The sequence below is a fragment of the Ipomoea nil genome, unplaced genomic scaffold (assembly GCF_001879475.1).
Source record: "Ipomoea nil cultivar Tokyo-kokei standard unplaced genomic scaffold, Asagao_1.1 scaffold2845, whole genome shotgun sequence".
Lineage (NCBI taxonomy): Eukaryota > Viridiplantae > Streptophyta > Magnoliopsida > Solanales > Convolvulaceae > Ipomoea > Ipomoea nil.
In genome coordinates this window covers 7,099,068-7,125,998 of record NW_017619273.1, presented here as the reverse complement: position 1 = coordinate 7,125,998, position 26,931 = coordinate 7,099,068, and the positions used below count along the sequence as shown (strand labels likewise).

The 26,931-nt window shown below is 36.1% G+C and overlaps 2 protein-coding genes across 4 annotated transcripts; both read left to right on the top strand.

Annotated features, from left to right (window-relative positions):
- The first annotated feature begins 502 nt into the window (after nt 1-502).
- LOC109160211 (equilibrative nucleotide transporter 1-like) lies at nt 503-21,119 on the top strand. Of its 3 annotated transcripts, XM_019308444.1 has the most exons (3): nt 503-1,096; nt 1,685-2,399; nt 20,948-21,119. In XM_019308444.1, the coding sequence occupies exons 1-3, from the start codon at nt 574-576 to the stop codon at nt 20,961-20,963; spliced, it is 1,254 nt and encodes a 417-aa protein (XP_019163989.1). In that variant the 5' UTR covers nt 503-573; the 3' UTR covers nt 20,964-21,119. The 3 variants fall into 3 exon arrangements, with proteins under 3 accessions (XP_019163989.1, XP_019163988.1, XP_019163987.1); XM_019308443.1 differs by lacking the exon at nt 1,685-2,399 and having other exon boundaries at nt 505-1,096; nt 20,233-21,119; XM_019308442.1 differs by lacking the exons at nt 503-1,096; nt 1,685-2,399 and adding an exon at nt 18,257-18,888 and having other exon boundaries at nt 20,233-21,116.
- Nucleotides 21,120-24,046: 2,927 nt separating this feature from the next.
- Nucleotides 24,047-25,981, top strand: LOC109160212 (equilibrative nucleotide transporter 1-like). Its single transcript, XM_019308445.1, has 2 exons — nt 24,047-24,614; nt 25,074-25,981. Exons 1-2 carry the CDS (start codon nt 24,092-24,094, stop codon nt 25,802-25,804), a joined length of 1,254 nt encoding a protein of 417 aa, XP_019163990.1. The 5' UTR covers nt 24,047-24,091; the 3' UTR covers nt 25,805-25,981.
- Nucleotides 25,982-26,931: the final 950 nt, after the last annotated feature.

Below are 26,931 nucleotides of genomic sequence, written 5' to 3'. Positions count from 1 at the left end.
CTACGTTAATATTATCAATTTATTTGTTAATATTCTTATATTTTTTATTCTAATCATAATTAAGGACAACACAATATTATCAAATATTACCAATTTCCAAGCATCATTTTCTTACCAAATAAAAATTACCAATACCTTGACCAGTAAAATAAGTTTGGATGGGAAAACACTATAGGAGGAGATTTTACTTTTAATTATATTATTATTATATTATATTATATATAGATATATAGATTTCTATTGTTTAAGTAGGAACTTTGGGTTTAAAATAAACTTTTATTCTATGTTAATATTATCAATCAAATTAACCATAATTAATTATACCATGATCTGCTATATATGTTAATATTTTTACGTGAGGAGATTTACTTTAATTATATATAGATATAGGTAGATATAGATAGATTTGATGCACATGGTGTATCTGTTCCGTAGTGGATTGGGGAGACAAAATGTTATGCCAAATTGATCTATTTATATCTTCACCCACACTACAAGTAGCATAGCAGATCTCTTCCCCTCCTCAGAGTTCAACAAAACAAAATCCTTTTTTAACCAACAAGACAACCGCCGATGGGTGTTACCACCAGCCCCACCACCTCATGCGACGGTGATTCAGAATCAACGGGTCTGCTAAATCCCAAGGTTCCCAAAGATTCCTTCCACTTGGGTTACATCATCTACTTCACCCTCGGCACTGGCTATCTCCTCCCATGGAACGCATTCGTTACAGCTGTGGATTACTTCTCCTACCTCTACCCGGACGCATCCGTGGACCGGGTGTTCGCCGTGGTGTACATGGTCGTGAGCTTGATCTGCTTGCTGCTCATTATAGCCTTCGCGCACAAATCGAACTCCTTTGTGAGGATCAACGTGGGCCTGGCTTTATTTGTGCCGGCTCTGCTCGCAGTTCCATTGATGGATGTTTTCTATGTCAAGGGGAGCGTTGGGGTCTTGGGCGGCTACTATTTAACTGTGGGGATGGTGGGGGTTTGTGGACTAGCTGATTGTTTAGTTCAGAGCGGAGTAATTGGAGCCGCCGGAGAGTTGCCTGACCAGTACATGCAGGCCGTCGTTGCCGGCACTGCTGCTTCTGGTATTTTTTTTTCAATTATTGATTTTCTTTGTGATTCTTTTCTGGTTTGGGAAATTGCTAACTCCAAAATTGTCTTTTTGACTTTTTTTTTAATGTTTTCCTTCATTACTATATTGGTGTGTATTGGATAAATCAGAGTATTTTGTTGGAAAAATAGCATTAAAATGACATTTTAAGTGACTATTTTGTGGTACAATTATGAGTGGGTCCACTCTCGAAATGGGTTGGGTCACAGTGGATTCGGGTTCTTCGAAGTGAGACGAAGAGATTGATATATTGTACGCTCAAAACGAATAATGGGTGAATGAGATATTGATTCTCAAAGTAGATCCATTGAGTTGGAAAAATGAAGAGAAAAATGTGAGCTTTTGTCCCACATTGATTTGGGAAAAGGATTTGCCCCACTATTTATACATAAGTCTTTTAGAGACTTATTGAATGTTTAAGTTATGCCAACTTTTGGTATCATTTCCATTTTCTTATTTACCTGTCAAAAAAATCTAGCCTTTTCTCCCCATTAACATTTTTCTTTTCATTTATTGATAATCTAAACTCACATTAATGGTGTGATTATGCCATGTCTTGCAGGCATCCTTGCTTCTCTGCTAAGAATTTTGACTAAAGCTGTGTTTTCACAAGATGCTGATGGGCTGAGAAAAAGCGCAAATCTTTATTTCATTGTCAGCATTGCAGTGATGGCATTGTGCATTGTTTTTTACAATGTGGCACATAAACTCCCAGTGATTCAATACTACAATGACCTTAAAGCTCAGGCAGTGAATGAGGAGAAAGAAGAGAAGGGTAACTTAAGTACCAAGTTATGGATAGCAACCTTGTGGGATATTATTGGGACGATAAAGTGGTATGGGTTTGGCATCCTCGTTATTTATGTTGTAACGTTGTCCATTTTTCCGGGATATATCACAGAGGATGTACACTCTCAGATTCTCGACGACTGGTATCCAATTCTATTGATTACATGCTACAATGTGTTTGATTTGGTGGGCAAGTCCCTGACTGCCCTCTATATTATCGGCAAAGCAAAGGTTGCCATTGCTGCCTGTTTTGCTAGACTGTTGTTTCTGCCCCTTTTCTATGGTTGTTTGCACGGCCCCGAGTTCTTTAGGACCGAAATTCCAGTTACCATACTGTCCTGTCTGTTGGGACTTACAAATGGATACCTAACCAGTGTGTTATTCATCCTGGCTCCCAAAACTGTCCAGTTGCAACATGCAGAGACAGCAGGGATTGTGGTTGTGCTATTCTTGGTGATTGGTCTGGCAGCAGGGTCTGTGTTATCTTGGTTCTGGGTCATTTATTGTCCGTTTGGAAAGCTGGAAAATGACTTCTGAAAAATGAGTTATTTTCCAGAAAACATTTTCCTTTTCCGATGTTTGGTTGCATTCTGAAAACTGTATTGGTGTGTTTGGTTTATTTTCTGGAAAATGACTATAATTATAAAATTAAACATTTATAAACACATCAAAAGTCCTAACCAACTCCTAATCAAGAAACTAATTAATGATTTATTAATTGTGATTTAGGAATGCTTAAACCGAATATAGTAATGAAATAAAAATCAAAGAAAGCTTTGTGAGTGTTGTTGCTTAGAAGAGTCCATGCTCTTCCAAACACCAAAAACCCAGAAAATAATTTTCATAAATCATTTTTTGAGTTTCCAAACACAGCCTTATTTCATCTACAATTGTAATTGTATCACTTGCAAAAATATAATCATTAGTTCTCTTTTGACTTGTGAAATGGAAACTTCAACTTGTATCATATACTAGCATTTTGTACGCGCTATGCGCGAAAACTTATGCCCAATATTAAAATATTTGTAAGTAACAAAATTTTAAAAATTAGTTAAAATTATGTTTTGCAATTTCTTAAAGTGATGATACTTTTGAATTATCATATATTTGAATAATATAGTGATCAAAACAAAAAAAATAAATATATTTTTATATAATAATAATTTGCAAATAATACTAAGCTAACACCCACATATATGATCTTTTGATATGGATACACAATTAATATATATACATACATACATACATACATACATATATATATATACATACATGTATATATATATATATATATATATATATATATATATATATATATGATACACATATATAATTTAACATTCATATAAATATTTAATTAAAATATAATTTATAATTAAATTAATTGTTATATGATAATTTTAATAAAATGATAATTAAAAATAGGAAAAATATATGATAGATGTAGGTGTATGGTAGGATTGGTAGATATATTAAAAACTAACGGTGTTATAACGGTGTAAGGGTGATTTTGTCCAATGCAAATGAATGTACAACAATTAAAGCAAAATGTATATACTTATTAGCATATAAGAAAGGGACAAAAATCAATGGCATAACTTGTATTGACACTTATTATGTTTTTATTATAGGGAAAATTGTAAAAAATGCACCTCTATAATATGCCAATTATCAATGTTACCCCTGAATTATGAGTGGTGTAAATGTTGCCCCTCAATTATCAAAACGGTGCACATATAGCCCCTGCCGTAACGGACATGTGGTTTCACATTAGTGTACAACACTGTTAAGTCGGAGTAAATATGTAATTAGTTGTTTTTTCCCTCCCTCGATTCGAAGTACTAGCGATGGACAGTGGTGGGGAACCACATGTTTGTTACGGGAGGGGCTATATGTATACCATTTTAATAATTGAGGGGCAACATTTACACCACTCATAATTCAGGGGTGCCATTAATAATTGACATATTATAGAGGGGCATTTTTTACAATTTTCCCTATATTATAACAACCTTAAACATTGTTGTTGTAAGAGTAATCCAAACCTTCTATCTTCTTAACTGGAATTTCAGCACCAACTATCTTGAGTATCTTCTTTAACTATGATATGTGAAATATTGGATGTATTTGTGAATCAGGTGGCAAATGCGGCTTGTATGCTACTGGTCCAATTCGCTCTAACACCTCATAAGGTCCATAGAACTTAGAGGCCAACTTGGGGCTTGATCTGATTGCCAAGGAAGTTTGTTTAGAAGATTGTTTATAAAGTTGTATTTTCAAGTAAACCCGGTCTCCCACTTGGAGTTCTCCCTTAGTTATTCTTTTATTAGCATAGTATTTTATTCTCTAAGAGGTTGCTGCAAATTTTTCTTTAGAGTAATAGGTTAATAATTTATTTATGTATAAATAGTAGATATACAGTTTTTTTTTTTTAAAAAAATACTCTGTAGTAGATATGTGTACAATTCTTTACACGGAATACAATGAATCATTTATTCTTCACAATAATGATAGTAGCTCTTTCCGAGGTATCCACAAAGTGCCTAGAAGATAGTGAATTGTAAGGCTGTGTGAAAATTAGAGTTATACTAGGACTCAACCAAATACAACTATTTTGTCCATATGGAATGTCATATACCTAAGGGGGGTGTATTCAATCCTAACTTTTGTAGAGTTTTAAAAACTTTTAAAATGATATCTATCTACATCTACATCTACATCTACAATCTACATCTATCTATCTATCTATCTATCTATCTATCTACATCTACAATCTACAATTCTAATAAGAGCCAATAATGTTAGACCCTTAACTGGAACAAAAAAAATGTCGGTACTACTTATTTCTTAAAATGAATGGTTCATAGTATTTTGATTTTAGTATTTTTAATGATTTTCATTATTTACCCTTTATTATATTATTTTATTTCCTTAAATAATCTTAAATTCCGTTAGTATAAACTTTATTAACGGAATATTCCGTTAACTATTTATTATTCTTAACTTACTCATTAATTTCTATAAGAAAGGTCTTAGGTCCGAACCTCATTCCAATTAGATTTAGCATAATTGTTAAGCATATAATACGAATATGTTAAAATGTATTAAAAATAAAATATAAAATTTAACATAAACTTTGGTCAAATAATTAGCCCGACTAAATAAATAGTATTCAATGATTATAAATCACGAACTTTGATAATCATTTGATTTTCTTTCATTAAAAAAAAATAAATTTAAGTTCAGTTTTTATTTTTCGTTTAATTAATATTCTTTTGATTATTGAGAACAAAACTTAATATTTCAATTATGCTTTTATCAATGCTTGAAAACTTCTAAAGAAATTTGTAAGATAATTTTAATATATTATTATAATAATATCTATTGTAACCTTATATTTTGAATTATTTATTATCATCATCTATTGACAGCAATTGTTATTGACAAACTTTCAAAACAATTTGTCTCAACAACGAATGGAAATTTAAAAAAAAAAAATCAATGATTTCATTATTGTGGATGAAAAATATGTACGCCACTTTATTCAATCGTTATGTTGTGGAACTGTGTCCACCTTCTAATATGGACATAGTTCTATGTTCATAATTACTGAACTATATGTTTATAATTATAAAGCTATATATTCATAATTTTTGAACTTCATATTCATAATTATTGAACTCTATATTCACAATTACAGAATTCTATGTTCATAATTACTGAACTATATGTTTATAATTATAAAGCTATATATTCATAATTTTTTAACTTCATATTCACAATTATTGAATCTCTATATTCATAATTACAGAACTATATGTTCATAATTATGTTCACAACTCTATGTTCATAATTTCTGAACTATATATTCATAATTATGAACAATTTTGGAACCGTGTCCACCTTGCAAGGTGGACACGGTTCCACATCATAATTTTCCCATTTTATTGCTCTTATTACTTAAATTAAAAAAATAAATTAGTAGCTACAACAAAAAATAATATATATGCATTTAATTAATTTAGAATTAGATATCTCACAACACATAAAGCATGTAGGGGAAAACTACCACTTCCAAATATTAACATGTGCTTGTAAGATAAAGAGTTCATAGCACAACTAAGATCTCAGTCATATACACAACAAGACAAATCTAAAACTTCATACACCATAATCTCATTGCATGATGAATCATTCTATGATACTACCAATAAACCAATTGCACATGACACACTATCAATAAAAAAAAATAAAAAAAAAAAACAAAAAAAAAAACCTAGTATTATTACTATATAAATTACTGATTTAAATAAACAAATTCAACATTTATTTACCTATGCATGAACATATTCTATATAATATTACATTGATATACTTTGAAATACTTATTTAAAAATAAGTATTGTGCATTATCCTATTCGCGCAAAGCGCGTAGAAAAACTAGTATTTTAATAAACTTTGATTGACTTTCACAGAGTTGTTCAAATCTTTTAAAATTTTATAAGACTCTATAAAAGTCTATATAAAAAATATTTATAAACTTTTATCAACTTTTTATTTAAAAAGTCTACAAAAGTCATTGAAATTCAAAAATGAATACATCCTTACAAACTTTGAATGATTTCGATTCTTATCATTTATAACTAGTTTTTTACGCGCATTGCGCGATTGGGATAATGCCCAATGCTTTTTTTTTTTTAAATAAGTACTTTAAAGTATATTAAGACAGGATTATATTGAAATTGTTCATGCATAGATAATTGAAGGTTGAATTTGCGTATTTAAATAGGTAATTCTTCTCCCAAAGGTTGAGTCCCCAACCCCAAGGGCCCCCTTACACTCCGACCCGACAAAGCATTGTGGGAAGTTGTAAATCACGGTGACTCAATGGTTCAGCAGACAGGGCCAAATGCTGATATGCACAAGGAATCTGCCCACTTTGGACATAATTCCCGCACTGCCGCCGCCGAGGTTCAAACCTTCGTCTCTTCTCCCAAATACTACCCATTAAACCATTGAGCTAAGCCCGTGCGGGTTAAATAGGTAATTCTAAGTTTACAAATGCAAGATAATATAGTCAAGATTGATTATAATTGTCAATAAAATAATTGTATAGGTATCGTTGAAACCAAATACGGGACATAAGGGAGAACAAATAAAAATTAGGACATAAAATATTAAATATATACTAATATTGTTTGAGGAGATTCCGACATTAGGATTTGTGGTTAAGTTCTATTAAGACTTTAATATTAGAATTAGATTAATGGTGTAGTTATAATTCTATATTAGACTTTAATATTAGAATTAGACTAACAGTGAATTAACAGAAAAGTTAAATGGATAATCATATAATTAAGGATAAATTAGAAAATCTTAAAAGAAAAAATTAAAACATGAACAATATGAACCATTCATTTGATTTAATAATTTGGCGGTCATTTTTCTACCCAATGTTAATAATTAAATAAATTCGCTGGTCAAATCCGCTAGTATAATCCGCTAACGTTAACCGCTAACTGCTGATTGTCAAACAAGGACATTGCTAGGTAGTTCTCACTTCAATTTGTTGTGTGATTTGAATACTCTCGTTGTCACAAAATCTCTCAAGTAGTTAATATGGTTGACTTTATTAATTATATTTTTTTAATTTTTTCATTTAATTGATTGATAATGAATAATTTTTTTTTTAATAAAGCCATTGTGGACACATAATTCTAAATTAAAGAAATGCATATGTATTATTTTTTGTTGTAACTACTAAATTATTTTTTATATAATTTAATAAGAGTAAAATAGTGTACTAATTATGCCAACTTTGATTGGGATGAGGTTCGAACCTAAGACCTTTTTTTTTTTTATTATTGAAATCAATGAGTAAGTTAACGGTGAACTAACGGCAATTCTTAAAATTTTAACGGAATTAGTAACGGTTTGTGGGTATTTTAGGAAATTTTAGTGTAAAATTTAAATCTGATCAATCTTTTAATTAATCTGAGCCATTTATTTGATTAAAATCTGTGACCGCCATTTTTTCTACCCATTATAGGCCTAACTCTCTTGGGCTCTTATTAGTATAGTAGATTTTCTTACAAAACATTTATAATATAGCATAAAATTCTTCTTATTATATAGTTCTTCACCCACATTAACATTCTCAATAAATAAATAAATAAATATATATATATATATATATATATATATATATATATATATATATATATATATATATATATATATATATATATATATATATATATATATATATATATATATATTACGAATATAAACAAAAAAAAAGAATAAAAATCAAAATATATAAGTATTTATATGAATATTATGAAACATATACTAAAATTTGACGATGAAAAAATTTCGCTTTGTTCGTGTCTTTACGGAGAATTAGAGAAAGTTAAGGACAAAAAATTCATAGAAAAAATAAAAATCAATATAAACAAGCAATAATGAAGTAAAAATAATATTATTTCGAATTTTTAGAGGAATATTGTAAAGTTTAAGAGAGAGAGAGAGAACAATTGGTAGAGTTTAGGTATGAGGAAAATATAGGATAATGAAGAAATTTTTTTTATTATTAAATTTAGATAGGTTTATAAAGTTTAAATAGAGAGACAAAATATAGTTTACACAGAGAGAGAAAACATTCAAAGTTGTTAGAAAGAAAATTTTGAAATCTTGGGGTTGATGGTTGGATTTCAACTATTTATATTTGAGAAGGAAAAGTCTACAAAAGTCCTAAAATTAAAAGGGAAAATTGTAAAAAATGCCCCTCTATAATATGTCAATTATCAATGTAACTCCTGAATTATGAGTGGTGTAAATGTTGTCCCTCAATTATCAAAATGGTGCACATATAGCCCCTCCCGTAACGGACATGTGGTTCCCCGTTAATGTACGACATCGTTAAGTCGGAGTAAATATGTAATTTAGTTGTTTTTTCCCTCCCTCAATTCAAAGTACCAGTGGTGGACAGCGGTGGGAACCACAGGTACGTTACGGGAGGGGCTATATGTGCACCATTTTGATAATTGAGGGGCAACATTTACACCACTCATAATTCAGGGGTGACATTGATAATTGGCATATTATAGAGGGGCATTTTTTACAATTTTTCCAAATTAAAAAGTCTACAAAAGTTCGTAACTTTTTGAATACCACATGACTTTTAAAGACCCTTTATAAGTCTTAATCGAATACCACACGACTTTTAAAGACTCTTTAAAAATCTTGATTGAATACCGCCTGACTTTTAAACTCTCTAAAAGTTTGAATTGAATACCTCCAAACTTTTAAAGTTCATAAAAGTCTTTAAAACTCTATAAAAGTCATGATTGAATACACCCCCCAAAGATAAGTTTTCAAGCATTTGTTGACTCTCTTAATTTGTCCATTTGTTTGAGGGTGATAGGTGGTGGACGTGCTAATCTTAACTCCAAAATTCTTAAATGCTCTTTGTCAAAATTTGCTTATAAAGACTTTATCTTTGTTAGATACAATATCTTGAGGGAGTCCAGGTAGCTTGTAAACATTTTCCATGAATAAACTTGCCACATGTTATATCATATAGGGGTGAGACAAGGGTAAAAAATGGCCATATTTGGTCATTCCCTCAAACATCACCAATATGCCATCCTTATTTTAGGATTTAGGTAATCCCTCAATAAAATCTATGGAGATACTATTCCATGCTTGCTCTAGAATGGTAAAAGGTTGCAACAGATCAAGATTGAGAACATTCTCGTCTTCGCACATTTGGTAGATATCACACTCTCGTACATACTCAATAATTTTCCTTTTCATCCATGTCCAACAAAAGTAGTTCTTGAGTCTCATATAAGTTGCTTGTTGCTCAAAGTGTCCTCCTAGAGCATAATTGCGTAATTCCTTGATTAGTTTCATCCTCAATTCCCTTGAAGAACCTATGTATAACGTACATTGAGTAAATACCAGCCAAGGTCCCTCGAGTTTGGTGATTTCACCACCTATAGTCCCTAACTTTCATAATTACCATCTCTGGTCTTCCGAGTTGCAAAATCTGACCTGCTGCCATCCTCCCGTTAAATCCTTCCGTGTAAGCCGTCAAAAGAGGGGGTAAATATGTCATTTGCCATATCACAAAACATTTAGAAATTAAAAATCACAAAATTCTTTCATTGGACCGGCTCCATTTTTGGGAAATCAAGAACCCCGCTAATAATAACAATTTCGCAACAAGCTAGGAGGAAATTTCGCCTATTATCGCCGCCACTGGGTAGTGCAGGAAGCGGCGATTCTTGATCGGGTTTTGTGGCGTTGAAACCCCAAAGAAGAGGGAGAGAGATCAACACCCGCCTTCCCTACCCAAGAACGAGAAATTCCTGACGATGGGCGTAGAGAGAGGCTGAAGACGGTAGAAACAGATACGATTTTGGCTAATTTCTCCACTCCCATTATAGGGAAAGTACTAGGTTTGGGTTTTCCAATTAAGGAAAATGGGTGAAGTAGTGGAAGTGGCGGAGGTTGGGCAGAGGAAGGCTGAGGAAAGAGATGGGTCGGATTTCGCTACCGTCGCCACGGCGGCGGTGAGGTGGGAGAGATTCTGGTGGGTTTAGGTCCATGATTGTGGAAGGTTAGGGTTAGATTGGGTGTGCTATTTTGAATCAATCCACATATTGATTGATTGTTGCAATGTTACTCTGATTTCAATCCAATCAATTTCAGTTCTAATAAAAAATAAATAATAAATAAATAAATAAATAACCCCACCCACCCCCTTCTGTCTCAGCCTTCCGGGAAATCAAGAAAGCAATCCCGGTAACAAGTTGGTGAAGAAACCGTCCAAGCCAAGGGCGAGGTCCGCGACGTCGGTGGAGAAAATGTCGACAGCGTTGGCGACGGTGATGCCTAAGTGGCGGCACTCGAGGAGGTCAATTTGGTTGAGGTCGGCGCTGGAGGTGACGACGAAGTAAAGGGAAGGCAGGTAGGAGGGAGGCAGAGCATAACATAGCCTCGACCGTCTGTGCGTGGGATGAGAGAAACTCTTCCAACGATAACGACGACTCCCTGGGCTTTAGAAGCCTGAACTTGTCGGCGAATTTGTGGCCGTAATCTCGGAACACCAGTGGTGGACCAAGAACTATTATCTGCGGTAGCAGTTCCAGCTCAGGAGTATTTCCAGAGGATGTATTTTGTAACAGGGATGCAATTATTGAATGTTGAAGCCACATCTGAAAACAATGGCAAATGACATATTTACCCCCTCTTTTGACGACTTAGACAGAAGGATTTAACGGAAGGATGACAGCATGTCAGATTTTTGCAACTTGAAGGACCACAAATGGTAATTAGAAAAGTTAGGGACTATAGATGGTGAAACCACCAAACTCGAGGGACGTTGGCTGGTATTTACTCACGTACTTTTGTATTTCAATAGCTCATTACTAATAATAATGTTAGGTAGATTGTTTGAATCCATCAATGCAACAACCAAGCTTTCCTTAACCTAATCATCGTCATTGAATTTTTAGGGTAACTCTAATGTTTAATCCAATTACTTATATGACAAAACACCAATTAGAAACGCTACTTTCCAAAAAAGGTGATATTTTGGCTAATTAGCTGATCTCATCTGCTGGTAACCAAACACCTACTTTGGTTGATTGAATTGGTCAACAAGTCAAAGTTGGTCAAACCAGCTAAAAATTGACTGATAAGCCATTTACCAATCACCACCAAAATAAAAACATACACAATATTACTAATTTTATAATTACTAACAGTATAGATGAACTATAAATTAAGAAAATCAGTGAATGTCGGATGTTAAGTGTAATTACCAAATGGTAACACTTGTGTGAGACGGTCTCATAAGTTTCAATCCATAGTTATGAAGTTATGGATGTGTAATTATGCATGCAATTCTGAATGTATAGTTATGAAGTTATGAATGTGTAGTTATGCAATTCTGAATGTATAGTTATGAAGTTATGGATGTGTAGTTATGCATGTAATTCTGAATGTATAGTTATGAAGTTATATATGTTTAGTTATGCAATTCTGGATTTATAATTATGAAGTTATGGATGTGTAATTATGCAATTCTGAATATATAGTTATGAAGTTATGGATGTGTAGTTATGCAATTCTGGATTTATAGTTATGAAATTATGAATGTGTAGTTATGCAATTCTGAATATATAGTTATGAAGTTATGGATGTGTAGTTATGCAATTCTGGATTTATAGTTATGAAATTATGGATGTGTAGTTATGTAGTTCTGGATATATAGTTATGTAGTTATGCAATTCTGAATTTATAGTTATGAAGTTATGGATATGTAGTTATTCAATTCTATTTTTTTTTTTTTAAAGTCGGACGTCAAAACGACATCGTTTTTGCAACCGTGTGCACCATGCACACGGTTGCATAGCATATCGCTCCATAAAGTGGATCACCCATCTAAAAGAGTAAAAGCTCTTCTAATGGAAACATCATTAACTCATCTATTTTTTTTTTAATGCCATTAATTCATCTATTTAATTGTTTGAATATTATCAAACATTTGGCTTATTTATACAACTAAACGATTGATGATAAATGCGCGCACATAATTTTAAACTATTGACATGACCTTGTTTGATGAATTGATGGTGAAATATAAAAATGATACAGTAGTTTGTTACCAAATAGTATTTCCAAAAAATAAAGTGGGAGGGGACGCTAGGGGTGTAAATGAGCCGAGCCGCTCGCGAGTCGCTCGTGAGCGGTTCGGTCAACGCTTGGCTCGAACTCGGTCAAAATCGAGCTCGGCTCGAGCTCGAGCAGCTCGTGGATTAAACGAGCACGAGCCGAACTTAGGTATTGTAGGCTCGCAGCTCGACGAGCCGCTCGCGAGCCTTATAATATGTTATATAATATATAATATAATATATAATATAATATAATTATATTTAGTATATAAAAATAATAATCAGGGGAGAGAAATTAAAATACTTTAATAATTATGTATCGATAAAAGTCATAAAACAAAGTAGTTTAAATTTTAAATCAAACAGGTCAAATTCGAGATCAAAATTGAGCTCAAATTTAAGCCTGAACTCGAGCTCGAGTTCAGGCTTGAATTCGAGCTCGAGCTCGAGCAGCTCAACAATTGCTAAGCTCGAGCTCGAGCATCAATTCACGAGCTCGAACGAGCTCGAGCTCGAGCTCGTGCAGTGCTATCATTAACGAGCACGAGCATGAGCCTACCCAGGCTCGGGCTCGGCTCGGCTCGTTTACACCCCTAGGGGACGCGTATGACAAATTATAGGAAAATATTATCTACGCTCTTACTTTTTACTTCTAATTTTTATTCTCTATCACAATTTTTGTGAGACTTAATGATAAAATATGTTATTATTGTTTGTCATGAAGTAGAAGTGAAGAAATAGAATTTGAAAAAATATATAGCAAACTCTAAATTATACCCTAGATCTGGATAAATTTTGCATTGTGGATTTTGGTTTAAAACAGAATTCAAAATATGTATGTACAATTAACTTTTTATATGCTTTTAGAGTGATTTTTCTGTTAGGCCGTTTCACGGATCTTTATCTGTGGGACGGGTTGAGTCAAAATGAAAATGTAATATTTATACTAAAAAATGTAATACTAATCAAGAATAAAGTATTGATTACTTATAAGGAAAATTGTAATACTTTTGAGAAAAAATATACTTTTTCTGTCATATTTTACTTGTATTATTTACTATTTATTGGTCAAACTAACTATTTCTTCTTTGTTTATTTTCTTTTAGTAAACATCAATTATTTTTAAATTTGATTTTTTTGTGTGTTTAATAGTACTTTTAAATGTAGTTTTTTAAATATATAGATTTTATATACTAATAAAAAACTTAATATTTTATAACAAATTGAATTAAAAACAATTTCAATCAAACTTCGTTAATCGAACTTAGGGGTGTAATCCAACCGAGTCGAGCTTGTTAATGGAAGTTCGGCTCGAGCTCGAGAACTGATGCTCGAGCTTGAGCTCGGCAATTTCGAGCTCGACTCGAGCAGCTCGATTGTTCGAGCTCGAGAACACGACCTTAAACTCGAATTCGAGCTTGATCTTGAACTTTTTAATTGTTATTTTTATATATTATAATTATATTATATTATATTATATATTATAAATATTATATATTATACGGTTCACGAGCGGCTCGACGAGTCACGAGCCTAGAATATCTAGGCTCGGCTCGAGCTCGATTATTAAACGAGCTGTTCGAGCTCGATTTTGACCAAGCTCGAGCCGAACCGCTCGCGAGTGGCTTGGCTCATTTACACCCCTAATCAAACTAAATAATTAAAATGAGACGAAAGGAGTAATACTTTGTTAAGGAAAGAAATCACAGAAATCACAAGAAATCACATAAATCACATATTTCTTCTAGCAAATATTTTCTCTTGTAATCTTGGTTTCATTATTATTATTCTTATTGATTCTATTTCCTTTCTCTGTACCTTATATTTTGTATATATAGGGGTGTACATCTTCTGTAATGAAAGATAGAGAATATTAGATAGTTCATACATTTCTTTACATGGTATCATTCACAGGTTCTTGACCGACGCTCTCTCCTTGCATTGTTCCTGCCGTGTGCCGCTGCCGCCATGACAGACACGGAGGTCGTCGACGCTGACAAGAGAGACAGAGTTCGTCATGCCTTGTCTTTGTCTCCAACAGGGTCAACTTTGAACGAATCGTTGTCAGGTATTCCTTTACCTCGCTGGATTATTGATACAGGGGCATCAAATCACATGACAGGGAATATTAATTTATTGAGTAATATTCAGCAAACAGACCCTTGTACCGTTGGTTTGCCAGATGGAAGCCGGGTTATATCAGTGAAATCAGGAACAGTCTGTTTGACGGACAATTTGATTTTGATGAATGTTTTATTTGTTCCTGTTTTAAGTTGCAATTTGATATCTGTTTCCCAACTGACGAAGGACTCAAAATGTGAAGCACGTTTTACAGACAAATTCTGTGTATTACAGGACCTAAAGACAACGATTGGTGTGGGTGAATATAGAGAAGGGCTTTACTACTTCAAACAAGATGGAAAAGAAAAAGCGTTTAATGCATTTAAGGAGCATAGTTTTGATTTATAGCATAAACGTCTTGGACACCCCTCATCTCGTGTTTTGTCTTTTGTCCCTTTAGCAGGCTCTATTAAGAACAGTTGTTTAGCTAATAATTTTTGTGAGATTTGTGTACGCGCTAAACAATCACGTGCTAGCTTTCCTATTAGCATTCATAATTCTAGTGGCATTTTTGACATGGTACATTGTGATTTATGGGGGGCGTATAAAACACCAAGTCTGAATGGGTCTACATTTTTTTTACAATCGTCGATGATCATTCTCGCGGAGTTTGGGTATATTTGTTGCAGTCAAAACGCGATGTGGTCCCTATTTTCCAATAATTTTGTGCTATGGTGACCCGTCAATTTGGAAAATATGTCAAGTGTGTTCGAAGTGATAATGGGACAGAGTTTGAAGGGCTGAAAGAATACTTCCGTACGCACGGCATCATATATGAAACATCTTGTGTTTCCACGCCTCAACAAAATGGAAGGGTTGAACGAAAACATCGTCACATCCTCAATGTGGCGCGGGCACTCCGATTTCAGGCTTCTCTACCTATAAAGTTCTGGGGCGAGTGTGTTCAAACTGCGGCATATCTCATCAACCGGACTCCTTCTTCTTTGCTAGGGGGGGTTGCTCCGTTTGATAAAATTTATGGACGGGCTCCACCTTTATCTCACATTCGTGTTTTTGGTTGTAGATGTTTTGTGCATAATCAGAAGCGACATGGAGACAAATTTGCTGAACGGAGTATTCCTGGAATATTTCTTGGCTATCCTCCTAGCCAGAAAGGGTGGCGTGTTTATTGTCCAGACACAGGGAAGATTATTGTTTCACGAGATGTTATTTTCTCGGAGAATGTGTTCCCCTTTTCGCAGGAAACAGAAGCAGACTCGGAGTCGCCACCTCCTAGCCAGGACAACCTCATCCCCGAAGAGGAGGAGGAGTGCGTGGATAGTGTTCGGCCTGTCCCCGGTGCCAGGACACGCGTCGAACCAGCCACCCAGACCAACGACCTGCCCGTGGGCGGTACTACTACCGGCAGAGATGAGGTGGCAGTCTCGAAGGTTCCAGTCCCTGTCCTAGTTGATTCGAGCCTTGATCAAGTTGCTGACCCCGATGCACAGGGTCGAGGACGGAGAATGCGTACTCCTAGTGTTCGCCTTGCAGATTATGTAACATACAAAGTCATTGGAGCGCCTGGCACGTTGTGCAAGTATCCCATCACTACCTATATTGGGTATGACAAGTTTTCCTTGACTCATAAATGTTATCTTGCTTCTCTTGATACCGAAGTAGAGCCCAGAAATTTTCGTCAAGCATTTCAGTGTGAACCATGGAGGAAGGCTATGCGTGCGGAAATTGATGCTTTGGAGAAGAATGACACATGGACACTTGTACCTGCTCCCAGACACAAGAAGCCACTTGGGAGTAAGTGGGTCTACAAAATAAAAAGAAAATCTGATGGGAGCATTGAGCGCTACAAGGCACGACTGGTGATATTTGGCAATCATCAGGTTGAGGGTCTTGACTACAATGAGACCTTTGCCCCGGTAGTAAAGTTAACGACTGTTTGCACTCTTTTAGCTGTGGCTGCAACGCGTTCATGGGAGCTACATCAAATGGACGTGCATAATGCGTTCCTTCATGGCGACTTAGATGAGGAAGTTTACATGAGGCTTCTACCGGGGTTCGCACCGTCACAGTCCAACGTGGTGTGCAAACTCAAGAAGTCTCTTTATGGGCTAAGACAAGCCCCACGGTGCTGGTTTGCAAAGTTGTCAGGTGCTCTGAAAAGGTATGGTTTCACACAGTCCACATCTGATTATTCGTTGTTCTCGTTGCGCAGTGATCATGGTGTGGTACATGTTTTGGTGTATGTTGATGATCTTGTTATTTCGGGAGATAACACTGTTATGACTGCCAAGTTTAAATCCTACTTGGCCTCTTGTTTTCATATGAAGGATCTTGGTACTTTAAAATATTTTCTTGGTATAAAGGTAGCTCGGAATTCTTCTGGTATTTTCTTGTGTCAAAGAAAATACGCTCTTGATATCATTTCTGAGACAGGTCTACTAGGTGCTCGACCACTGGGTACTCCTATGGAACCCAATCATCGTCTTGCTTTATCTGAAGCCCCGCTTCTTGATGATCCCGAACCATACCGTCGCCTAGTGGGGCGTCTAGTTTATTTGTCAATCACCCGGCTAGAGTTAGCCTATGCTGTCCATACTCTGGCTCAATTCATGAAGGATCCCCGTGATGATCATTGGAAAGCAGCGCTTGGAGTAGTGCGCTATCTAAAAGGAAGTCCCGGTCAAGGTATTTTTCTATCCGCTAAAAATACTCTGCAATTAACTGGCTGGTGCGATTCAGATTGGGCAGCTGCCCTTTGACTCGACGATCGTTGACCGGATGGTTCGTTCAGCTAGGCGACTCTCCCATCTCTTGAAAAACAAAGAAACAAACCACAGTTGCACGCTCCTCAGCCGAAGCTGAATACCGAGCTTTGGCCGCAGTGACATGTGAATTGAAGTGGTTAAAAGGTCTTCTTCGTTCTCTTGGGATACACCATACGACTCCTATGCAGATTCGTTGTGACAGTACCGCTGCTCTTCACATTGCAGCGAATCCAGTCTTCCATGAACGAACAAAGCACATCGAGGTTGATTGTCACTTTGTTCGTGATGAGCTATTACAAGGTGTGATACAAACAGAGCATGTGTCTACGACACAACAGTTGGTTGATATTCATACAAAGGCATTGGGCAAGACACACATGGAGTCTCTTATTCCCAAGTTGGGCATCTCTCTGCTACATGCTCCAACTTGAGGGGGGGTGTTAAGAAAAGAAATCACAGAAATCACAAGAAATCACAGAAATCACATAAATCACATATTTCTTCTAGCAAATATTTTCTCTTGTAATCTTGGTTTCATTATTATTATTCTTATTGATTCTATTTCCTTTCTCTGTACCTTATAGTTGGTATATATAGGGGTGTACATCTTCTGTAATGAAAGACAGAGAATATTAGATAGCTCATATATTTCTTTACATACTTTTAAATTAAAATGTAAAAATATTAAGATATTCTCATACAAATTTTTATTTTTATATAATTTTATTTTATTAACTGAATGTGATGCACATGGTATATCTGCTCCGTAGTGGATTGGGGAGACAAAAGGTTAGCCAAATTGATATAATTTGGTTGATCCATTTATATCTTCACCTGCACTACAAGTAGCAGAGCAGATCTCTTCCCCTCGTCAGAGTTCAACAAAAACAAAATCCTTTTCCAGCCAACAAGACAACCGCCGATGGGTGTTACCACTAGCCCCACCACCGCATGCGACGGCGATTCAGAATCAACGGGTCTGCTAAATCCCAAGGTTCCCAAAGATTCCTTCCACTTGGGTTACATCATCTACTTCACCCTCGGCGCTGGCTATCTCCTCCCATGGAACGCATTCGTTACAGCTGTGGATTACTTCTCCTACCTCTACCCGGACGCATCCGTGGACCGGGTGTTCGCCGTGGTGTACATGGTGGTGGGCTTGATCTGCTTGCTGCTCATTATAGCCTTCGCGCACAAATCGAACTCCTTTGTGAGGATCAACGTGGGCCTCGCTCTATTTGTGGCGGCTCTGCTCGCAGTTCCGTTGATGGATGTTTTCTATGTCAAGGGGAGCGTTGGGGTCTTGGGCGGCTACTATTTAACTGTGGGGATGGTGGGGGTTTGTGGACTTGCTGATGGGTTGGTTCAGAGCGGAGTAATTGGAGCCGCCGGAGAGTTGCCTGACCGGTACATGCAGGCCGTCGTTGCCGGCACTGCTGCTTCTGGTATTTCTTTCTTCTTTTTTAATTATTGATTTTCTTTGTGATTCTTTTCTGGTTTGTGAAATTTCTAACTCCAAAATTGTCTTTTTGACTTTTTTTTTTTTTTTTTTTTTTTTAATGTTTTCCTTCATTACTATCTTGGTGTGTATTGGATAAATCAGAGTATTCCATAGATAATTTGAGTTGATCACCAGTGTTGACTTGTCTGGTAAGAGCATTTGATCTTGATGGTTCGTCTGTTTTTGAGCTAAGATTTAGAAAATCTTGGAGTAAAGATTACAAAAGTAATGTTCTTTACTTCTTTTTCCCCCTTTGGTAATTGAAATCTGAAAGTAAGTATTATAGAGTAACTCTTGTTCTGCATTGAAAGCTTTACTTAATCTGCAGAAGATGTTTCCTTCTTTGTTTTTGTGTTGGTGGTTTGTATTAAAAACATCAGATACAACTCTTATAACTTGAATTTGTCAATAGTGGTCCTATCCATCTGACTTAGGGGGTGTTTGGTAAATGGCTGTTAGCTGATTGGGTTAGTGGGTTTGACTAGTTGATAGCATTAGCTTATTGTAGAAAAGTGTTTGGTAAATTAGTTGTTAGCTGATAGTTGATTACATACAAAACTTTTAATCCATAAGCCTTAAGCCAAAAGAGTTGTGCCTTGATATTGGAGGGTTATATTGTTTTTTTCAAATAAGCTCCACTTCAGTTGTTTGGCATTTGGACCACTATTATGGTCTTATTAGAATCTCTTTAGCATACTACCTTTTGTTGCAGATTTGCCCTTTTTCTGAAAGCCTGCAATTCATGGTTTCATAGAAATGCAATGAAGATTTACTAGACTGTATGTGCTGACAGTGCTGTAACTTCTCTTATTTGGGCAACGTGGTTTTCGGATGATTTAGTAGTGACTTATATTGATTGATTTGCCAAAGAACTTTATTGATAATTGAGTTCTTTTTCAATATAAGCAACATTAATATAGTCAGGTAGATGTTACCTAAGAAAAACCACTACAACTTACTAATGCCAACCAATACACTAATGAACTTGATAATCTGGATGGTTAATGATTATGATATTGTCAAAGTTAAAACACACTCAGAAGTAAAACTTAGGTTATGCCATGTGATAAAAGAAGAGTATAAAACTAGAGTTGTGAACTGAAAGTGTGCTGTTCTATTCTTGTTTCATCACAATCTAAGTGGACTAGAGCATGTTGTTTTGGATGGGCAGTGCATTTTCCTATTTACCTGTCAAAAAATCTAGCCTTTTCTTCCTGTTTACATTTTTCTTTTAATTTATGGATAATCTAAATTCAGATTAATGGTGTGATTATGCCATGCCTTGCAGGCATCCTTGTTTCTCTGCTAAGAATTTTGACTAAAGCTGTGTTTCCACAAGATGCTGATGGGCTGAGAAAAAGCGCAAATCTTTATTTCATTGTCAGCATTGCTGTGATGGTATTGTGCATTGTTTTTTACAATGTGGCTCATAAACTCCCAGTGATTCAATACTACAATGACCTTAAAGCTCAGGCAGTGAATGAGGAGAAAGAAGAGAAGGGTAACTTAAGCACCAAGTTATGGATATCAAACTTGTGGGATATTATTGGGACAATAAAGTGGTATGGGTTTGGCATCATCGTTATTTATGTTGTAACGTTGTCCATTTTTCCGGGATATATCACAGAGGATGTACACTCTCAGATTCTCGACGACTGGTATCCAATCCTGTTGATTACAGGCTACAATGTGTTTGATTTGGTGGGCAAGTCCCTGACTGCCCTCTATACTATCGGCAAAGCAAAGGTTGCCATTGCTGCCTGTTTTGCTAGACTGTTGTTTCTGCCCCTTTTCTATGGATGTTTGCACGGCCCCGAGTTCTTTAGGACCGAAATTCCAGTTACCATACTGACCTGTCTGTTGGGACTTACAAATGGATACTTAACCAGTGTGTTATTCATCCTGGCTCCCAAAACTGTCCAGTTGCAACATGCAGAGACAGCAGGGATTGTGGTTGTGCTATTCTTGGTGATTGGTCTGGCAGCAGGGTCTGTGTTATCTTGGTTCTGGGTCATTTAGTTCATCTGCAATTGTAATTGTATCACGTGCACAAATGTATTCATTAGTTCTCTTTTGGCTTGTGAAATTGAAACTTCAACTTGTATCATATATTATAATAACCTTAAACATTGTTGGTGTATGAGTAATCCAAACCTTCTATCTTCTTAACTAGAATTTCAGCACCAACTATATATCTTCTTTAACTATGATATGTGAAATATTGGATGTATTTGTGAATCAGGAGGCAAATGCGGCTTGTATGCTACTGGTCCAATTCGTTCTGACACTTCATAAGGTCCATAGAACTTAGAGGCCAACTTGAGGCTTGATCTGATTGCGAGTTTTTTGCACTTTTAGTCCCACGACTATAGTGGCACTGGCAGAATTGATCCACGACTTTTGAACCTTGCAATTTTAGTCCATGACTATTGATTTTTTTGCAAAAATGGTCCTTCCAGCCACTTTTCCGTCAAAATTTCACCGGAAAAAAAAAAAAATTCTCCATTTTTAGCCAGGTTAAAATTGACATTTTACTTATCTCAAAAAATTAAAAGAAAAAAAATTGATATTTGACTACATACAATATTACTGGGCTACATACTACTGCCCCAGGCGGCGGAGTTCCTGGAGCATGCAGGGCTGTTAGTAAGCGGCGGAGCGGCCGTGGCGTTCCCGGGCTAGTTAGGTTATCCGGCAGCAGCATTGGAGTGGTACATGTACTCCGCTACCTGGGGCAGTAGTATGTAGCCCAGTAATATTGTATGTAGTCAAATATCAATTTTTTTCTTTTAATTTTTTGAGATAAGTAAAATGTCAATTTTAACCCGACTAAAAATAGAGATTTTTTTTTTCGGTGAAATTTTGATGGAAAAGTGGCCGGAAGGACCATTTTTGCAAAAAAATAATAGTCGTGGACTAAAATTGCAAGGTTCAAAAGTCGTGGATCAATTCTACCAGTGCCACTATAGTCGTGGGACTAAAAGTGCAAAAAACTCATCTAATTGCCAAGAAAGTTTGTTTATTAGGTTGTATTTTCAAGTAAACTCGGTATCTATGGAGATAACTATTCCATGATTGCTCTAGAATGGTAAAAGGTTACAACAGATCTAGATTGAGAACATTCTCGTCTTTGCGCCTTTGGTAGATGTCACACTATCGTACATACTCAACGATTTCTCTTTTCATCTATGTCCAACAAAAGTAGTTCTTCAGTCTCATATAAGTTGCTTGTTGCTCATAGTGTCATCCTATAGCATAATTGTATAATTCCTTGATTAGTTTCATCCTCAATTCCATTGAAGAACCTATGTATAACGTACTTTTGTATTTCAATAGCTCATTACTAATAGTAATGTTAGGTAGATTGTTTGAATCCATCAATGCAACAACCAAACTTTCCTTAACCTAATCGTCGTTATTGAATTTTTAGGGTAACTCTAATGTTTAATCCAATTACTTATATGACAAAACACCAACTAGAAACGCTACTTTTCAAAAAGGTGATATTTTGGCTAATTAGCTGATCTCACTAGCTGGTAACCAAACACCTACTCTGAAAAATCTCCGTGCCTAGAAGGATCAACTTTTTCTTATGGCTGGTTCTGCATGATCGCATCATGTGTAACGCGGAGCGCAAGCGCTGACACCTCTCCCAATGGACTCATGTCACACCTGTTATGGAGTTAAAGAGGATGTTGCACACGTTTTGAGAGACTGCCCAGAGGCTTCGACTGTGTGGAAGATGATTATGCCACCCTACCTTCTCGATCGCATGCGCAATTTAAATTGTAGCGATTGGATTGATCTTAATCTAAAGATTAAAGGTGGCAGATTTGGTTTTGGAAAGTGGAACGCGGCTTTTAGCGTGATCTGCTGGCAAATTTGAAAATGGAGAAATGCGGCGGTCTTCAAGGACAAAAAGTCTCACCCACTTCAAAAGATGGCTTGGATTAGGAGATACTGCAGAGAGATCCAATTAGCTATGGCCTCCATCCCTTTACAATGTACCATTCCTGTAAGTCAGCCAAGGATGTTGTTGAGCTGGGAAAGATCGGAGGAAGATTGGATCGCGGTGAATGTTGATGGTAGCTGTAACATTCAGACTAACTCAGCAAGCTGTAGGGGCATTCTCAGAGATAATAAGGGCAACTGGATTGGGGGCTTCCAAAGGTACTTGGGCGTTTGTATTGCGGATGAGGCGAAGGCTTGGGCCATTCTACAAGGTTTTAAAGTGGCGGATCAGCTTGGCCATTATAAAATATGTATTTTTAGTGACTCAGCTAACGTCATAAGGTGGATTAATGATCCAAACTACGCAGCTATAGGCGGAGGGTATTTGAGCCGAGTGTAGGAATTGGATGAAAAGGGACTGGCTCGTTAAGTGCTGCCACGTTAACAAAACCAAGCAGCCGATTGACTTGCTAGACACTCTAGGTCTAGTCTTAGTTTTGTTTTGCTATCGACCTGCCCCCTGGCGATCTAAGTCGGATCATCCTTTGTGATGCCAGGGGATGCCCTCCGCTAGAGGGGATTAGGTCTTGTTTTTGCTTTTTGCTCCTGGGGCTCGGCCCTTCCTCTGTTCGAACAAAAAAAATTACCAAAGGGTAAAAATCGTGTGAGACGGTCTCATAGGTCTCAATCAATGAGACGGGTCAGATCTTTGATTAATGAGTTAATCTTTGACCTTATTAATCAAAGATCCAAACCGTTTCATACAAGTTTTTGCCATTACCAAATGTGATTCACCATATTTATTATATTTACTTAAACAAAAAAAGTAGTTGAACTCTGAAATAAGAAAAACAGTAAATGTGACATTGTTGTGCATAATTCCAAAATGAGATTAATAAGGGCATATCTAGAAATTATGAATTTACCCTATTGCCGAGTATAATTCCAAAATGAGATTAACAGGCAGTCGGGCAGATCCGGGAATTTCAAATTCACCATATTTATTCTATTTATTTAAACAAAAAAAAAAACAAAAAAAAAAAAAAAAAAAAAAACAGTAGGACTCTAAAATAAGAAAAACAGTAAAATGCCAGTGTAATTCCGAAATGGGATTCAACATATTTATTCCATTTATTTAAACAAAAAAAAAAAAAAAAAAAACAAAAAAAAAAAAAAAAAGGTAGACTCTTCAGCCGATGGGTGTTACCACCAGCCCCACCACCGAATGCGACGGCGATTCAGAATCAACGGGTCTACTAAATCCCAAGATTCCCAAAGATTCCTTCAACTTGGGTTACATCATCTACTTCACCCTCGGCGCTGGCTATCTCCTCCCATGGAACGCATTCGTTACAGCTGTGGATTACTTCTCCTACCTCTACCCGGACGCATCCGTGGACCGGGTGTTCGCCGTGGTGTACATGGTCGTGGGCTTGATCTGCTTGCTGCTCATTATATCCTTCGCGCACAAATCCAACTCCTTTGTGAGGATCAACGTGGGCCTCGCTCTATTTGTGCTGGCTCTGCTCGCAGTTCCATTGATGGATGTTTTCTATGTCAAGGGGAGCGTTGGGGTCTTGGGCGGCTACTATTTAACTGTGGGGATGGTGGGGGTTTGTGGACTTGCTGATGGGTTGGTTCAGAGCGGAGTAATTGGAGCCGCCGGAGAGTTGCCTGACCGGTACATGCAGGCCGTCCTTGCCGGCACTGCTGCTTCTGGTATTTTTTTTTTTTTTTTTCAATTATTGATTTTCTTTGTGATTCTTTTCTGGTTTGGGAAATTGCTAACTCCAAAATTGTATTTTTTTGACTTTTTTGATGTTTTCCTTCATTACTATCTTGGTGTGTATTGGATAAATCAGAGTATTCCATAGATAATTTGAGTTGATCACTTGTCTGGTAAGAGCATTTGATTTTAGCTTGATGGTTCGTCTGTTTTTGAGCTAAGATTTAGAAAATCTTGGAGTAAAGATTACAAAAGTAATGTTCTATTTTCCCCCTTTTGTAAATGAAATATGAAAGTAAGTATTATAGAGTAACTCTTGTTCTGCATTGAAAGCTTTACTTAATCTGCAGAAGATGTTAGCCTTTTCTTCCCATTTACATTTTTCTTTTCATTTATGGATAATATAAACTCAGATTAATGGTGTGAATGTGTGATTATGCCATGTCTTGCAGGCGTCCTTGTTTCTATGCTAAGAATTTTGACTAAAGCTGTGTTTCCACAAGATGCTGATGGGCTGAGAAAAAGCGCAAATCTTTATTTCATTGTCAGCATTGCTGTGATGGCATTGTGCATTGTTTTTTACAACGTGGCTCATAAACTCCCAGTGATTCAATACTACAATGACCTTAAAGCTCAGGCAGTGAATGAGGAGAAAGAAGAGAAGGGTAACTTAAGCACCAAGTTATGGATATCAACCTTGTGGGATATTATTGGGACAATAAAGTGGTATGGGTTTGGCATCTTCGTTATTTATGTTGTAACGTTGTCCATTTTTCCGGGATATATCACAGAGGATGTACACTCTCAGATTCTCGACGACTGGTATCCAATCCTATTGATTACAGGCTACAGTGTGTTTGATTTGGTGGGCAAGTCCCTGACTGCCCTCTATACTATCGGCAAAGCCAAGTTTGCCATTGCTGCCTGTTTTGCTAGACTGTTGTTTCTGCCCCTTTTCTATGGTTGTTTGCACGGCCCCGAGTTCTTTAGGACCGAAATTCCAGTTACCATACTGACCTGTCTGTTGGGACTTACAAGTGGATACCTAACCAGTGTGTTATTCATCCTGGCTCCCAAAACTGTCCAGTTGCAACATGCAGAGACAGCAGGGATTGTGGTTGTGCTATTCTTGTGTATTGGTCTGGCAGCAGGGTCTGTGCTATCTTGGTTCTGGGTCATTTAATTCATCTGTAATTGTAATTGTATCACAAATGTACCCTTTGTTCGCTTGCTCTTGCACAAATGTAATCATTAGTTCTCTTTTGGCTTGTGAAATGGAAACTTCAACTTGTATCATATATTATAATGACCTTAAACATTGTTGGTGTAAGAGTAATCCAATCCTTCTATCTTCTTAACTGCTATTTCAGCACCAACTATCTTCTTTAACTATGATATGTGAAATATTGGAGTTCTCTCTTAGTTATCCTTTTATTAGCATAGTATTTTATTCTCTGAGAGGTTGCTACAAATTTCCCTTCAGAGTAATAGGTTAATAATTTATTCATGTATAAATAGTAGATATGCGATTTTTTATTTTTATTTTTAAAATACTCCGTAATAGATATGTGTACAGTTCTTTACACGGAATACAATGAATCCTTTATTGTTATGGAATGCCATACACCTAAGATAAGTTTTCAAGCATTTGTTGACTCTCAATTTGTCCATTTGTTTGAGGGTGATAGGTGGTGGATGTGCTAATCTTAACTCCAAAATTCTTATAGGCTCTTTGCCAAAATTTGCTTATAAAGACCTTATCTTTGTTAGATACAATATCTTGAGGGAGTCTAGGTAGCTTGTAAACATTTTCCATGAACAAATTTGCTACATGTTATACCATATAGGGGTGAGACAAGGGGAAAAAATGTTCATATTTGGTCATTCCCTCAAACATCACCAATATGTCCTACTTATTTTAGGACTTAGGTAATCCCTCAATAAAATCTATGGAGATACCATTCCATGCTTGCTCTAAAATGGTAAAAGGTTGCAACAGATTAAGATTGAGACATTCTTGTCTTTACGCCTTTGGTAGATTTCACGCTCTCGTACAGTCGTACCTACTCAATAATTTCTCTTTTCATCCATGTCCAACAAAAGTAGTTCTTGAGTCTCATATAAGTTACTTGTTGCCCGGAGTTTCCTCCTAAAGCATAATTGTGTAATTCCTTGATTAGTTTCATCCTCAATTCCCTTGAAGAACCTATGTATAACGTACTTTTGTATTTCAATAGCTCATTAGGGCATACTCAATAGTGTGAAGATTTTGAGGGAATTTTACAGGTGTGATTAGGAAAGAAAAAATGG

Coding starts and splice junctions, on each gene's coding strand:
- LOC109160212 (XM_019308445.1), top strand. CDS start 24,092: ATGGGTGTTACCACCAGCCCCACCACCGAATGCGACGGCGATTCAGAA. Junction 24,615..25,073: donor TGCCGGCACTGCTGCTTCTG/GTATTTTTTTTT, acceptor CATGTCTTGCAG/GCGTCCTTGTTTCTATGCTA.
- LOC109160211 (XM_019308444.1), top strand. CDS start 574: ATGGGTGTTACCACCAGCCCCACCACCTCATGCGACGGTGATTCAGAA. Junction 1,097..1,684: donor TGCCGGCACTGCTGCTTCTG/GTATTTTTTTTT, acceptor CATGTCTTGCAG/GCATCCTTGCTTCTCTGCTA.